Here is a 17,353-nt window from a genome sequence, read left to right on the forward strand (position 1 = left end):
TATTAACCTAACTATTCTTCCTTCAAAATTATGATCAAAGGGAAGTTACTCAGTTAAATATATTGTCAAAATGAGTTTCTTTGTACACAATATATGTATCATGTTTACATGTTTAATTGTAGGTCACAAATTGAAAACATTCATTATCTCTTGCCAATGTTCATATGTACTCTGCTTTAAATAGTTCATGATAAAACAAAAGGAGGACTAACTAAGCCTATGAATGACTTAAAGTTCATCAAAAGTAACAATGGTGAGTTGTTTGTGTTTCTATCAAGTTGTCTGTAAACACCTGTATACAGTATCCTGATTTTTGCAAATTATCTGAAAATTGAATGCATCACCTGCATAGTTTTACAACAACTGCAGTAACTGATTAAAGGCTTGTAATGCTATGCATTCAAGTGCATTATCATTCTAAGCAAAAATTAGTTGCATGTACATGACTTTACTAGCTATGCTTCAGTAGTTTACAAATTCTATAATTCTGAACAAAAGGAGATGTGAGGTCAACTTAAATTGCAGTCTTTAGTCTTTAGTAAGTGTCCCAAATGACACTGTAAACACTTGTGTACGTTTCCTCTTTTGTAGTTTCTTCACATATGTAATGTTCACTCCTGTACTTAATTGAAATGGTGGCTGCTGCTTAAAAAATTTTGACTTAATTTTGATATAGATTTATAGTGTTTTTTGCTGTATAGTGTTTTTGAATCTGCCAGACTCCGTTAAATAATTTTCCAGATGGCACAATATCTCATTTCGATTGTCTCTATTAATGTCTTCTTCATCGATTCCTAATAAGGTGTCTAAATCCATGTGTATATTTCCTGTAATAAAGTAAATAGATGTTCTCATCCTCTCTCTAGCCTCCTCATAGTTAGAACAATGTAAAAGGTAGTGTTCTACAGTTTCTGGCTCTCCACAGGAACAGTTTTTGTCTGATGATGGTATGATTTTGGATTTATAATCATTTAGATCACAATAACCTGTTCTCAAACTAGTAGTAATTGAAAACGACCATTTGGATGGTAAATCTTTTGGTATTTTCTGACAAACTTTTTGATGATAGTTGTAATAATTTCTGCCACGTTGACTTGATTCCCATTGGTTCTGCCATTTTCTTAAAACACTTTCTCTTGCTGCACGTTTTATATCCTGCCTGGTTACTTCTGATGGTTCTTCTATTTTTTCAGCTTCTTTAGCTCCTTTTTTGGCCAGTGAATCAGCAATGTCATTTCCTTGGATATCAGCATGACCAGGTGTCCATTCAAAATTTAATGGAATTCCATTCATCTTTAATACTTTCATGTTTTTCTTAATTTCTCTTTAGTATGACTTTGATGTAATTCTCTGATTTCCAGTTTAAAGTTAAAATTCCAATTGAGGTCTGACTATCTGAAAAAAGTGTAATTGAGTCTGTGTTTTGTCTGTTTTCTGATATTAAAAAGTGGTCAACAACAAGTTTAATGGCGATCAGTTCTCCGAGTAGTATTGATCCTTTCTTGGATACAGCTTTACTAATTTCAATTTGTGGTTGATTATTTGATGGAAAGATGACAGCACCTGCTCCTACAGGGCCAGGACTACCAAGACAGGACCCATCAGTAAATGCTATACATGAATTTGCTGGAAGATGACTTAGTTTTTCCATTATTATGTGTTTTCCAACATTTTTTTTGGTCTGTTGATCTTGATTTGGAATTTCCAAGGTTTTTCCAATAATCTGGAGGAGATTTATATCTTTGTATCCCATTAAACTGAAATTCTGCTTCTATACCATTTACATCAACACCTGTACATACCTTCATGTCTTCTGCCTGAAGAATCATTTTTCCCACTGGAGATACATATTTTTCAGGGATGTTAATTGTTTTCCAATCATCCAGGATTTGTTTTATTGGAATGGAGATATCATACGAGTTAATTTTTGCAAGTGTACGAGTTGCAATTTCTTCTCTACGCAGATGTATTGGTAGGATTCCAGAAACTACTTCCAAAGTCTCTACACTTGATGTTGGGGTAACATTAAGGCATATAGCTAATCCCTTTCGTTGAATTTTGTTCAGTTTGACTGTTATATTGGTTTCACAGGTCTGCCAAACACTACTTGCATATTCTAAGGTGGAAAGGACAATACTTTGGTAAATTTGAAGTAGAATTTTTGTAGAAACTTTTGCAACTCCTTTGATCATTCTAAGTAGGCTAATTGCTTTATGTGCCTTTTGTTCCACATTTTCGATGTGTTTGAGAAATGATAGTTTTTCATCTAACGTGACTCCCAATATTTTTGGATTACAGTTATATTTTAGCAATTTACCTTCTAGTTGTAAATTCATTTTCTTTATTGGACCATTCCTTGAAAAGATACAATATTCTGTTTTCTCAATACTCAAATTAATTCTCCATTTTTTGGTCCAATCCTGGATTATGTTAAGATCCTTTTGTACCAGTTTCTCCATGTCATTCAAGTTCTTTCCATTTATCCATACAGTACCATCATCAGCAAATTTACACTTTTTACATGATAGGTTAGCAAAAATGTCTTTGATAAAGATATTAAAAAGAAGTGGAGCTATAACTGATCCTTGTGGGAGACCTATCACAGCAGTTCAATGACACAAAAAATGCAAAACAAACTAGCAGTTAACAAATATTATCTATTGTTGTTTTCTATTCAGGTTTATTAAGAAGTATTGCCAAATACTTTTTCAACTGTACATTGCTATAGGATTAAATGCCTTTTTAAAGGAATTTACTTGTGTATATAAAACCAAGGATTTGTATACAAATCCTTGATAAAACTCAACCAATTCACTCACAAAAATATAAAAGTCCAAAGGACTTTTATGATATGTTTGTGAGTGATTTGGTCCAGTTTATACACCAATAAATTTCCTTTAAAAAGGCGATTAATCATTATAATTCTTGTAAATTGGAGATAGGGGATATATTTTTCCACACTCGTTACCTCTATCCAAGGATTTGTATACAAATCCTTGCTCTATCACACGTAAATTGTATATTTATAGGCCTGGCGCATGAATATATTTGTTGGTTTACGCAAAAATATGTACTCTAAACTGCAAAAACTTATTATTCAAACCAGGAACATATATATTATCCCAGTTCAAACGAATGTTTTTTTTATATATTATTTGTTTAACGATTTTGAAACGTGCAGTGAAAATAAATTTGGTAATGTCGGAGATATTATTGCCGCCATCTTGTTTACATTGGTTACGAAAAAAAGTTCGGTCAACGTCGTCTGTCGAAAAATAACCAACGTCAAGATTAACTACCGGAAGTTCTCTCTACCAATCATATCAACATATTCCCTAATATGCAAATCATAGAAGAATTATATTAGTTTAACAAACTTTGATAAATTGCTTTATTTGCTCTTGCTTCAAAAAAAAAAATTAAAAAAAATGGCAGTTTCATTACCAGTATTGAAGCGTTTTGAGATAGTGGCATCATTCTGCACCCCTTACATTAAAAGTTTGATGTTGTAAACTATTTTCAGGACAAGAACACCAGTCAACTATTTCTATCGTAGTTCTGGAGATTCTTATCTTTTCAATTATGTTGCCATCGTCTATTGACCCTAAGTTTATGAGGGGGAGGACAGGGGTAAGGGAGACAGGGAGAAAGGGGGTCGGAGAAAGGAGAAAGGGGGTGGGAGAAAGGAGAAAGGGGGTAGGAGAAAGGAGAGGAAGGCTGGGAGAAAGGAGAAAAAGTTGGAGAAAGGAGAAAAAATAAAATATCTCTCCTTTTAAATTTTTTTCTAATATTTCAAGAAAAAATATTTCAAAAGGAGATGTTTTATTCTAATGGGAGAAAGGAGAACAGGGGTAGGAGAAAGGAGAAGAGGGGTGGGAGAAGGGAGAAGGGTACCCCCCTGTCCTCCCCCTCGTTTATGGACAAAAAATACATTCTGGATAAACTCTGATTACCATCCAAGATAGCCATCAAATTTTTTATTAGAAATGGTAAGATTATACTAAAATTTAGAATGGAAATGGGAAATGGGAAATGTATCAAAGAGACAACAATCCTACCAAAGAGTAGAAAATTAGTACTCTGTCTCAATATAAAATATTTGAAAATTTAAGATTAGATTATTGATCTGGCTGATTTGTTTAATTGCAGAGACAACTTGAATCCTTTGAGAAGAACACCTTATGTATCCTGCACTTCTGCCAAGATTGTTTGGAGTTTTTAGAATATGCATGTAGCTGTGTACATCTGTGTAAATGAAATGTGGAACTGTTTTAAAACAACAATAACAAAAGCAGTGAAAGATCACATCTCACATAAAACAGCAAAAACAAAGGCGGTCACCCATGGATCACAATGGAAACAAAACGCTCATTAGAAAAAGAGATAGACTTTATAAAAAATACAAAAAACTGATCCGTGAATGCATCACTTGCTAAAAATTACAAAGAGGTTAAACACCAGGTGCAGAAAAGTATACGAAAATCATACTGGGAATACATTGAAAGCATAATATTACCACCACAAAATGAAACAAATTTTGGCACTATGAACAAATTTTGGACATTAAACATAAAAAGCTGATTATAGTGGAATTACTGAAATTAAATAAGATGGCAAAAACAGATGGTATACAAAAACTTTTACATAACTTAAATCCGAATAAAGCAGCAGGACCAGATGAAATTAATCCAAGGTTTTTAAAAGAATTTTCACATGAAATTGCACCCATACTTATCATTATCTTTGAGAAGTCAGTTAAACAGGTGTTGTTCCAGATGACTGGAAAACTGCCCCTGTCTCTCCTGTATACAAAAAAGGCCAAAAATATAACCCTGAAAACTACCGTCCTATATCACTCACAAGTGTTTGTTGCAAACTTTTAGAACACATCGTAGTTAAACACATCGATGATGAAACATGCAGATAATCATACATTCTATATCCACTACAGCATGGATTTCGCAGACGTCAGGTCGATCCTGCGAAACACAACTACACAGCTACTTTTGCATAGGTACTATTTCTGTACCAAAAATCTGTAGTACTGACTTTTAATATTCAATACAGTTTTGTTACCTTAAAATTATTGTAATATTTAGGTACATGTATTTTACAGTACTTGATTTATACTTGAAATCTTAGTAATACAGAATTTTGGTTACACCGTTACATTTTCAGCAATTTGTCTATTTCAAATCTCTAAAAATTTGATTTTCAAACAAGGAATATTGCGATCACTGTTGGTATTATTTCTGTACCAAAATTTTTAGTACAAGTCAAGTACTTTAAAATACAGGTACCTAAATATTACAATTATTTTAACGAAAAGGAATAGTACTAAATATTAAAGGTATGTCTCCAGTACTACAGATTTTTTGTACAGAAATAGTACCTTTGCAGTGTACTAGAATTTATAGACGATGTTTCACTTAACACGGAAAACGGTAAACAAACAGATATTTTGGTCATGGATTTTACGAAAGCATTCGATAAAGTTTCACATTCTTTTCTAACTAATAACTTGAACTTCACCATTACGGGATACAGGGGGAATTAGATTACTGGATACAAAATTTTCTAAGCAATCGTAAACAGGCGGTAGTTCTAGAGGGGGGATCTGAGTATGTTACAGTTGAGTCAGGGTTCCACAGGGGTCAGTTCTTGGACCAAGTCTCTTCTTGTACTATATTAATGACATTCCAACTGGTCTAACATCTACAGTACGTTTATTTGCAGACGACACAATAGTTTATTTGGTAATAAAATCAAACTCCGATGCATCAACATTACAAAAAGATCTTGACAAACTGGCATCGTTGGAAACTACGTGGAAAATGGCATTCCACCCAGATAAGTTTAATGTAATTTCAGTCACCAGAAATAAAAAAAAAACAATCACATTTAACTACACATTACACAATCATTCATTAGAACATGTAACAACAGCAAAATATCTGGTGGTCACCAACAGTTTCCAACCTTAAATGGGATGTGCATATTAACAACATATGCAAGAAAGCTAATAGCACACTAGGCTTTCTAAGGAGGAACCTGAACGTAAGTTCAACATCCATTAAAGAGCAAGCATATAAGTCCCCAGTAAGACCATCACTAGAGTATGCTTGCTCTGTTTGGGATCCATATTTACAACAAGACATAGATAGCATTGAAATAGTTCAAAGGAGGGCTGCGTGTTTTGTTACCAACAAATACAGAAACACCTCAAGCGTTGGTAACATGTTACAACATCTTAAATGGCGCAGTCTCTCTGACAGAAGAAAAGACTCCAGATTGGTAATGCTTTACAAAATTGAACACGAAAAGGTTGCAATACCTAAAAAGGATAAATTAATTCCACAAAAAAGACAAACAAGCTGACTTTCTAATTCGAACAGCTTCCAAATTCCATCCTGCAAGTACAGAAAAGAATCCTATTTTCCAAGAACTATTACCGACTGGAACAAACTTCCGGATAACATTGTTAATTGCACTTCAGTAGACTCTTTCAAATCTTCAATTCCAAAGCATCAGTATAAACTCAATTATAACATCTTACTTTACTATACAAAACCTATTATTTTTTAACTCTTCGTATTTTTTTTTAAATTTTACATTTTTCAATCTATGTCTTGTTGTAAGTTTCCTCCTGTGACATAATCTTCAATTAGAAGGCGGTCACTAAATGGTAGAATAGAATAGAATAGGACCTTGTGATAAAAAATATCAATGACATAGGAGAAATTTTGTATTTGTTCTTTAGTAAATCGGCAGCACCTTAGATTTAAAAAAAAAAATAAAACAGTACAACAATTGACATTTGGTTTATCAACACTGTTTTTTTTTTCTTTAAATGTGTATTGATCACTTTCAAGAGTTTAGTTAACAATTGTACCATTTCTTTTTTGTTTGATCTTAATTCTCTTAATTTCCGATGATTCACATCTAACAGCTCACCATAATAGAGAAAAACATCATAAAGAAAAACATCATCATAATAGAGAAAAACATCATGATAAAGAAAAAGCTCATCATGATAGAGAAAAAGCTCATCATAATAGAGAAAAACATCATCATAATAGAGAAAAACATCATGATAAAGAAAAAGCTCATCATGATAGAGAAAAAGCTCATCATAATAGAGAAAAAGCTCATCATAATAAAGAAAAAGCTCATCATAATAGAGAAAAAGCTCATCATAATAAAGAAAAAAACTCATCATAATCGAGAAAAAGCTCATCATAATAAAGAAAAAGCTCATCATAATAGAGAAAAAGCTCATCATAATAAAGAAAAAAACTCATCATAATCGAGAAAACCCTCATCATAATAAAGAAAAACCTCATCATGATAAAGAATGAAGTACACTAAGATATTAACGGTGTTGCGTTAGTATACACATGATCTGATTTTGTTTGGAATGATACTTCTAATTTCAAAATCCATTAAATGGAATGGAATTCTTTCAACACTGTGTTATAGTAGTCTCAGTTTGAATAAAGAATTACTTCAATCACTTTTTTTTTTATGAATCTGACTTTTTGATTCTTTTTTTTTTTTAATTTAATTTTATTTTACATACTTACATGATGAGTCAATCCATAAATCTTAGACAAGAGATATCTACGTTGACAATAAAATTTTAACTGTCGTCGTGACACAGGGTGTAGGGGTGTTGGGGGTGTTTGGGGTTGTTAAGCTGAATGGTTCCGCGCGAAAACTTTACGCAGTGTCGGGCAACACAGAAAGATTTCTCTTGACTCTTTACAAATTACATTTAAAACGTTCGCAAACAATATACAATTAAAATTATTTACAACTGGTTTTTCCTACTTCGTTTCAGAACATGCCTTTAGGGCAGGTCTGAATCTCTCAACAGTGCTGGTCGCTGTAACTGTTGTTGGTAGGTTGTTCCAGTCCCTGATTGTCCTCGGGAAGAAAGATTGGTCGTAGGCGTCTGTACTTGTTCTTTCTTGGAAGAAGCGGTTTTTACCTCTGGTCCGGTTATCATTCGGGGTCAAATATTGGTGACGGTCTATGTCTATAAGATCATGACCTCTTCCCGATATATTTCTTGTTGGCTTGCCGGACCTCCCACTGTACTTCTTGTAGTCATGAGTCTTTTATCAGTGGCGGATCCAGAAATTTTCATAAGTGGGGGCCCACTGACTGACCTAAGAGGGGGCCCGCTCCAGTCACGCTTCAGTGATTCCCTATATAAGCAACCAATTTTTTTTCCAAAAAGGGGGGCCCCCTGGCCCCCACCCCCCCCCCACCCCCTAAATCCGCCTCTGTTTATACCTATCCTTGTCTCTTTTCTTTTTAGTTTTTCTAGCCTTCTTGTGTGCTTTTTGCTTTTGATTAACTTTGTGTCTTATGGTTGTATTGATTCATGGATGAGTGTTTCTTCCTAGGGTCATTTTTGTTTGTACTCTTCTCTATGGTGGTTTGTACAGCTGTTTTAAATGCCTGCCATAAAGACTCAACGCTTCTATCTTTGATGTTTTTGAAGGTAGTTATAAAGTTTTGTAGGTCTTCCTTTATATTATGTATTTCAGCTTTTTTCCATAGAAATATTTTTCTTCTGACTGGTTTAGGTTTAAGTGGTTTACACGCCATATCTAGGAGAAAAAAGTAAAATCTAGGAGGACGATATCATTGTCGTTGTTTCTTATTGATGGTAAAGGTTTGCATTTTAATTTAAATGAAGGGTGAGAGGTAAGCAATAAATCTAAGGTGTTCAATCTTCTTTACATAGCGTGATTTTTTGAAGATGTAGAGGAATGTTTCTTGTCAGTTATATTGACTGAATAGAGTAGTTACAAAACAACTAAACCTTAAATATAAAAAAGAAGATGTGGTATGATTGCCGCAATGAGACAACTATCTACAAAAGACCAAAATGACACAGACATTAACAACTATAGGTCACCGTACGGCCTTCAACAATGAGCAAAGCCCATACCGCATAGTCAGCTATAAAAGGCCCCGATAAGACAATGTAAAACAATTCAAACGAGAAAACTAACGGCCTTATTTATGTAAAAAAATGAACGAAAAACAAATATGTAACACATAAACAAACGACAACCACTGAATTACAGGCTCCTGACTTGGGACAGGCACATACATAAATAATGTGGCGGGGTTAAACATGTTAGCGGGATCTGGAAGGCTTTTTACTATATCGTATTGGTGTCCGCCCTGATTTTTTTAAACGATTTTCAATACAACGAGTATGCGTTATCTCCCTTACATCAGAAGACAGAAAAAAAACCTAAGCAAGACATACCATACAATCTTACATACATACTGGTTATGTTTTTCTCATATATTTTATGATGGTATGATACTAAACCCCTAACGGGAGGGATTGTGCTTGATATTATTTTTTTTTTATATAAATAAGGCCGTTAGTTTTCTCGGTTAAATTGTTTTACAATGTCATATCGGGGCCTTTTATAGCTGACTATGCGGTATGGGCTTTGCTCATTGTTGAAGGCCTTTTTTGACCTATAGTTGTTAATGTCTGTGTCATATATTGGCCTCTTGTGGACAGTTGTCTCATTGGCGATCATACCGTGCACATCTTCTTTTATATATATATATATATATATATATATATATATATATATATATATATATATATATATATATATATATATATATATGATCATGGAAGTATTATATTGTCAATATGATACTTCCATGATATGATGAAGACATAATAATTCTATCAGTTTAATTGAGGTTTGGATCTGGCATGTCAGTAACTGCTAGTAGTCCTAAATGTTAATTTATGTAGCATTGTCATTCTGTGTAGTTTCTTTTGTTCCCTTTTCTGAAATCGGACTTATTTAAAACTGAGTTTTACTGTGCGTATTGTTGGGTGTTTTTTCTACATTGGCTAGAGGTATAGGGGGAGGACATGTTTAACCCCTCCGCATTTTTGCGCCTGATCCCTGTCAGGAGCCTCTGGTTTTTGTTAGTCTTGTATGATTTTTAATGTTAGTTTCTTTTATATATTTTGGAGTTTAGTATGATGTCCATTATCACTGATATGGTATGCAGTAAAATTTTTGTTTTATAGGGGACAGCTGAAGGATTCCTCCGGGTGCGGGATTGTATCGCTGTATTGATCTTCGGCTGTTTTCTGCTCTTTGGTCGGGTTGTTGTCTCTTTGACACATTCATCATATCCATTCTTAATTTTAGTGGGTTTTTATTTTATTTTTTTTTTACATAACTGCTGTTACGACATGCGTGTCTTTTTCGTTTTTATCAGAGATATTATTTTTATTTGGAAAATAGACAAAAATCCAAAGTTCTTCAACTAAGCTAATAGCGTAGAGATTTTATATCACACAGTTATTACTGAGTATTTATAACATATTATAAATATAAATAATCAGTATAATTTTAAAATCCCGAGAATTGACAATTTCAGAGACATGACGGGAGAAAAATTTAAGTCATTGTGACCAGTGGCGTAGCCAGGGTTGAAATGATGTGGATGCCTTCGCCGAGCGGAGAGATTTAGACTATTTTATGCAGAATTTTTTCAGACATTGTTCCTGTAAGCACATGTACTTCTCTAGAATCCGACACTGGTTAGATTTTTGTTTAATTTCAAAATACCCCCCAATTCATATAATTATATTTCAAACAAAATTTTAATGTTTTCTCAAAATTCTCGAAATTGAATGTAATTCATAATTTATTTATTTGATGTAAAAGTTTCCCACCAATCTTATATTTGACATCTCATAAACGGCCCCAATCACAGCGGCACTTCTGTATAAAGGAACTGAAGTGATCCCCTTTCCTAGCATTTCTCAAAAAACGGTCCCATCGCAGCGGCACTTCGAAATACAGGAACTGAAGTGATTCCATTAACGCGTCGCAGGGGAGACCATCGAAATTCCTGGTGTCCGTCAATCCGGTCTTGTTTACACTCTCATGTGTACAATTCTTGCCAGATTTTTTTATATCATCAGCAATGACAATTTCGAAAATAAGTCCTAAGCTTTGACCTTTTGAAATATAAATTATAACGGAAATCCCATTGCATTTTCTCTGAAGCTTTTATTTCTCCATTAAAAATAAAAGGAAGAGGAAAAACATTATTTTTTATTAGTTATTGCCCTTGTTCCTTGGTTACATAAAATATGTGCAATACAGGGGACATAGGAACTTTGTTCTTTTATTGAAAATGAAATTAATATGTGGACCTAGATAGAAAGTTGAATTTACTGATAAGCCTGGGAATGATCACACTCTATTATGGATTAGTGGTTTTCACTTCGTCTTACATGTCACAGGAAACGATATCAGGATATGGTGGTTTAGTTGTCAGTTATGTTGTTAGGCAGTTGTAGAAGCCATCGCTCCGTTAGGCTCAATTTTAAATGAAACATGTCCGAGAATCTGTGCATCGTCCTCTGTACTTGCCGTAGCCGACGACATAATCTTTTTACGAAAAAAAATCGAGAACACTTTTCTGCGATTTATCCATCTTATTTTATTACATGAACTAAATTATCCTTAATAAAAGACTAAGCATACTTCATCAGAAATAATTGGATGTTATCCTCATATCCTAACCCTTGTTACATACGGATACCTCCGAGTTTAACTGCTGCGAACATATCTTTATTTATATTTTTTTCCTGTCAAAATGGTGTGGATGCTTGAGCATCTGAGCATACATGCAAGCTACGCCACTGGTGACTCGCAGGCACTTGTCTGTGAAAAAATACCTGTAGATATAGACAAGTGCCTGTGACTCGACTGATTAGATTTAAATCACGATTTGTTTTTTTTAAATGCAATGATTTACTATCACTTATGGAAACAGTCATTTTCTCAGCATGTTCCTTTAAATAACACGAACACCCAAAGTAAAAATAAACATTTTTAATTCTTGAAAATGATTCACTCTGGAATTTTTTATCACCTGTCCCTGAATTTCGAGTGGCGTTACCGAGCTCGTACCTGTCAAATGACGTCATCACAACTTCCGGACCATGGGGACTGTAATATGAGGTGAATCTGTGCTGGCGGGTAATACACAAATTAGCTTTTCTTACATCAATTTACAACTAGACTGTGAACAGTAGACTGATAATGAGTTGTAAATAAGTTCTCGCTCCTGATATTCTCCTGGCATTGATTTTTTGTGTTGTTTTTTCCATGGAACATGGCTGACGATTTTTGGTAGCATTTAGAATGGGGTGAGCTCTGTTTGTGTATTGATCATGATAAGAAATGGTATATACTATTGGGGAATTTACTATAATTCAGTCTAAAATAATAAACAAGGATAAGATGGAGGAATTGTGGAAATTAGTGCAAAATAAAGAGAGGATTATTGAGTCTCAAAGAGATGAAATTGAAAGACTAAAAGCAGCAATGTTTCACCTAAAACAAGAAAACAAGGAACTTAAAGAGAAGGTGACGTCCCTCACAGAGAATGACAGGTGTGTATAATAATTGATATTGATCTAGTAACAGGTTGTGTATAATATAATCATAATGTAATGATCAGTAATAATTGATTACCACTGGTAATACACATGTCAATTACACAGTTGGATTAAACATACAATTACATTACATGATAAACATTGAGTACAATGATTTAAAGGACACTTAAGCTGTTTATACTGAGAAAGTTCCTAAGTTGACCCAAACTGAAGCCAAAAGATACTGATATTTTTAAATATAGACATTAGACATTAGACATTATTTTATTTTCCAATCATGGGCCCTTGTCAGGCAAGATACAAAAACATCATAATACAATGATTATATAAACATTAGTGAAATACACAATAAGTAATACACAAATAATAAATTGATAATATGAGTAATGTAGGATATAATTATAGTAAGAGACATTGAGTGCAATGAGGCCGATTTAATATTAAAAGGATATGATATTAAGTTTATTTTAAAATACGGAAACTAAAAAATAGCAAAAATAGAACCGGGAATATAGTATCTCAATCTGCAGTAGTTCTCCTCATGACCAGTGCACAGTAGTGAGGGACTTCATCACAACAATGCAAAGGTCATCAAGGGGGGATCCTTCAGAACTAGCTACAGATACATGAGATTACTCCAATAGTGATTCTCCTCATGACTAATGCACAATAGCAAGGGTTAACATTGCTACTGGACAATATTCATCAAGGGACGGTGCTCTAGAACTCACTATGGAGAAAATATAAAGTTCAAATTACAAGTAGTAGAGGGAAATAAATCCCATTAAAACTTTTCATATTTCTTAATGAACATGCATAATTCTGATAATAAATTCTCATCTTCATTATTCATTAACCATATCAGTTTTTGTTTAGGGTCAAGATATTGAAAATTCTTGCAGCAATTATTTATCATTGTTATCATGTCTTTCCTTTGATCTGATAAACTATCACAGTTAAAAAGAAAATGTGTTTCATCTTCGACCTCATTACTACAACATCTCTTACATACTCTATTGTGTCGGGGAGTATTACTATATCTACCTCTCTCTATAAGTAAATGGTGAGCAGATATGCGAAATCTTGTTAGACTCCGTCTATCTTCAAATTTTTTAACAATATCAAGATATTTTTCACAACCAAAATTTGCTTTAAACGTAACATATGTGCAAAGTTTTCCTTCTGAGTGAGTTTTGAGATTCTTTTCCCAATCTTTTAACATGGCAATTCTTAGTTTTCTGTTGTCAATTGGTTTAGCCATGTCTGAGGATATTTGATAATTATTAATCAGTGAAAGAAGTTTTTCAGATGACATATACCATGATGGTTTCTTTGACTCATACAATTTCTTTGATTCTATAAATGCATTATATAACAATGGAAAGTTAGTGTCTGACTTTTCTAATCTGTAATAGTATTTAGTCATTGCTTTAATCATGTTAAAATATATTGGTAGTCTTCCCAACTCAGTTAATACTGCAAAATTGGTGCTTTTTTTTGGAGCTCCAAGAATAAATTTACAGAATTTAGTATGAAGTTTTTCAGCAGGTAATTTAGAATAAATATGGTCAAATGAAAAAATTCCATTTCTATATTTAGACGACATAGGATTAAAGGCACCCCATATCTCACAGCTGTATAGCAAGATGGGTTTGATGGTATGATCAAAAACATGCATGCTTGTTTTGACTGAAGGATGCAAGGATAAAAAATCTTTAGATAACTTAAAATAGGCTTTTAGAGCCTTTTTATACAATTCATCCTGGGCTACTGTAAAGGAGCCAGATGCACAAAAATGTATACCCAAATATTTATATGTTTTAACACACTCTAGTTTTACACCATTTAGCATAAAATCATATTTGTTAATCAATCTACCTGCCTTGTTGAATATAAGAACCTTTGTTTTGTTTGTATTCACACTTAAGCACCAATCATTGCAGTAATTTTGCAAAATGTCCAATTTTTTTTGCAAACCATTCGGAGATGTTGACAATAAAACAATATCGTCAGCATACATAAGGCAGTGTAAATCTTGATCATTTATTGAAACTGGGTCTTCAGAGTGTTTTAAATAGTTTGTCAAATTATTAATAAAGATCTTGAAGAGGTTTGGACTCAGATTGTCTCCTTGTTTCACCCCCAGGTGTGTTGAAAAGGAATTTGTTAAGTTTTCATTTACCTTTACACATGATTTACTTACTTCATACATGCTTTTTTTGTGAAGCCAATTTGGCAGCCATCAATTATTTTGTGTTCGACTAGAAATTTGTCTAGTCGGGAATTTAAAATAGAATTAAACAATTTTCCTATTGAACTAGTTATGGTCAAACCACGATAGTTATTAGGATCAAGAATATCATTAGCCTTATGTAAGGGTGCTATATATCCTTCTGCCCATTTTTCAGGATAAATGCCATTACTCAAACAAGAGTTGAATATTTTTTTGAAGCAACCAACTAAAATACTTTGGCTGCATTTAATCATATTATTTGTAATATTGTCCAAACCAGGGGATTTATTCCACTTTAATTTTGAGATGGCAGTGATAATTTCATTATCAGTTATTACAAAATCTAATTCATTAAAACATTTCGGGGATATCTCTGCAGATTCTAAACTCTCCTCAAGATGTTTAACCCTATCTAAAAAATTATCATTAATCTTATTTAAATCTTGAAAGTGATGAAGCCAATCAGATGGTGATATATTGTTAACTGAAGAATCATGATTTTTGTCCTGTAACTTATTAATCAATCCCCAGTATAATTTTGGATTGTCCTCATGAAGAGTTTCTAACTGTTCTAAAATATCTGCCTTAAAAACTTTCTTTTTGTTTTTTCTGCATTTGTTATATTCCCTATATAATTTGTAATAATGATTTTTAACCATTGGATCTTTCGGGTTAGAAGAGTAAATTTTTCCATAATTTATAAGATTCTTTCTCATTGAGTGCAAATCAGAGTCAAAGAAATTTTTGTGTTTCTTTTTGTTTTTCCTATATTTAGGTGTTTTTTTCAAAGATTGTTCAGCAGCCTCAATGAAAATGTTAGTTAGTTTAACTGAGGCTTCATTTATCTCTATTTTGGAAGTAAAATGCCCTTTAAGTATGAAATCTGATATTTTTTCAAGTACAGATGGAGAAGTTAGAGCCTCCTGAAACACTGTAACTGAGTTCTCTGACCACATGTATCGAGAAGGCATAGTATGCAAATCATGATCAATACAATCATCTCTTAAATTAGCACTAAATTGGGCTGACATTTCCCATTCAATTTTACAATGACAATCAGATAATGTAGGTACAAATTCAGCAACTCTAAAGTACAAAATATAATCAAGGGCACTCTCCGACACAATAGAATAGTCTACAACACTTGCTCCATTAGGAGTATAACAGGTAAAATTACCATTTAAATCACCAAGTGTATGCCCATTTAAAATTCTAAGCTGATGAGAAATACAAAATTCACATAAATCTTTCCCTCTACAATCAAGCTTTATATATATATATAGTTTGAAGAAAGAGATGGGATACTATTGTGATATACTCGAGTAGTTGCACCTCAACTGCTGTTAAACAATTATAATCCAAAAAGCCAGATTCGTAAACGGTTTTACATTTCAGAACAAAAGTTCTGTTTTGTATTAATTGACAAAGTAATCAAAATTTAAGCAATTTAAAAGTGTTATATGTATCTTGAAAATAATAAAACTGAATGCATAATTTCCTAGAATTCAGCTAAATTTAACTTCAATGTTTACATTTACAATGTGTCATGTTTACATGTTGAACCAGTGTTCTCCCCACAGATTTCACATAGCATCCTTGTAAATCGAGAACTGTAAAATACCATCTCATTTCTAGAAATTATAGCATTTATTACATCCATAACACAATCTAGTAGATAGCATCACATTTACATATTAATGGTAAAAGGCCCATGGGAGAACACTGATTGTCAGAGGCATCAGTAATTTTTTATTCTGTCTTTTCTCAAAAAGAAAAAAATGTTTTTTTTAGCATATAAAGGAATCTAGCAGACTAAGTTTTCAAACCAAAAACTATAATGATATTCAGCTAATGTATACAAATTGCTTTTTATGTATTGTAAACCTGTACTCAATAGTTCTCCAGCATTGATTGAAAACACTGACTAAAGAACAATATGTGGGTTGAAAAAAAAACTATTGAATTAAAGTCAAACAATTAAATCAATCAAATTGATAACTACAGTTAGTGTTTCACATATAACTGATAATTACTACAGGGAGATAAAAAAATATTTCTGCCAGACTTTGACTTCAAAGTTACACTACAATGAATCAATCAGCCAGGAGTTCACAGTGCACTTTTTGTCAGAGTGATTGACATTATCGGATCCCAAACTGTAAAAAAAGGCAGAATCATTCCACATTTGTTCAACATTGTCACGCACCTGCAGCTATTCAGTTGCAATTGCATCATTTGATATATTTTTTTAAAAAGTTTGTGTGGTCTGAAACTCTGAATGTCTTGTGCACATGATCAACAGTGTTTCAATAAATGCACTTTGCACAAAAGCCCATCTGTACTCTATAGAGGTTTTATAGATTAAGATTTTATAAAAAGTATGCAGATCATTTCTTTAACTAAAAGAATCAAAGTCAAATCAAAATCAAGAGTAAACTGTAAATTCAGAAATCATTTTCTGAAGTATTCATTTTTTTTGTGAATCATACAACATGTTTAACTGGAGAAGTACATTTTGTATATAACAATTTTAGACATTGTTAAAACTCATGATCACATCTTGAGATTGAATAATTAATTTCTATATTGGTCATGTTGGTTGGTCTAATGTCAAAATCACAGTTAAATAAATGCTCGCA

At 32.9% G+C, this 17,353-nt stretch overlaps 1 protein-coding gene and 1 long non-coding RNA gene across 3 annotated transcripts in view; both read left to right on the top strand.

Moving 5' to 3' along the window:
* Positions 1–109: 109 nt before the first annotated feature.
* LOC143076478 (uncharacterized) lies at positions 110–4,719 on the top strand. The gene is made up of 2 exons (XR_012978668.1): positions 110–253; positions 4,150–4,719. It is a non-coding gene; the product is annotated as an uncharacterized LOC143076478 (long non-coding RNA).
* Positions 4,720–12,010: 7,291 nt separating this feature from the next.
* Positions 12,011–17,353, top strand: part of LOC143076340 (IQ motif and SEC7 domain-containing protein 1-like) — a 97,560-nt gene continuing 92,217 nt past the window's right edge. For both annotated transcript variants that reach the window (XM_076252084.1, XM_076252093.1), the window contains exon 1: positions 12,011–12,475. In XM_076252084.1, coding sequence (XP_076108199.1) covers positions 12,264–12,475 — 212 coding nt within the window. In that variant the 5' untranslated portion in view covers positions 12,011–12,263. The remainder of the gene's footprint in view (positions 12,476–17,353) is intronic.

The sequence above is a fragment of the Mytilus galloprovincialis genome, chromosome 1, assembly GCF_965363235.1.
Source record: "Mytilus galloprovincialis chromosome 1, xbMytGall1.hap1.1, whole genome shotgun sequence".
Classification (NCBI taxonomy): Eukaryota; Metazoa; Mollusca; class Bivalvia; order Mytilida; family Mytilidae; genus Mytilus; species Mytilus galloprovincialis.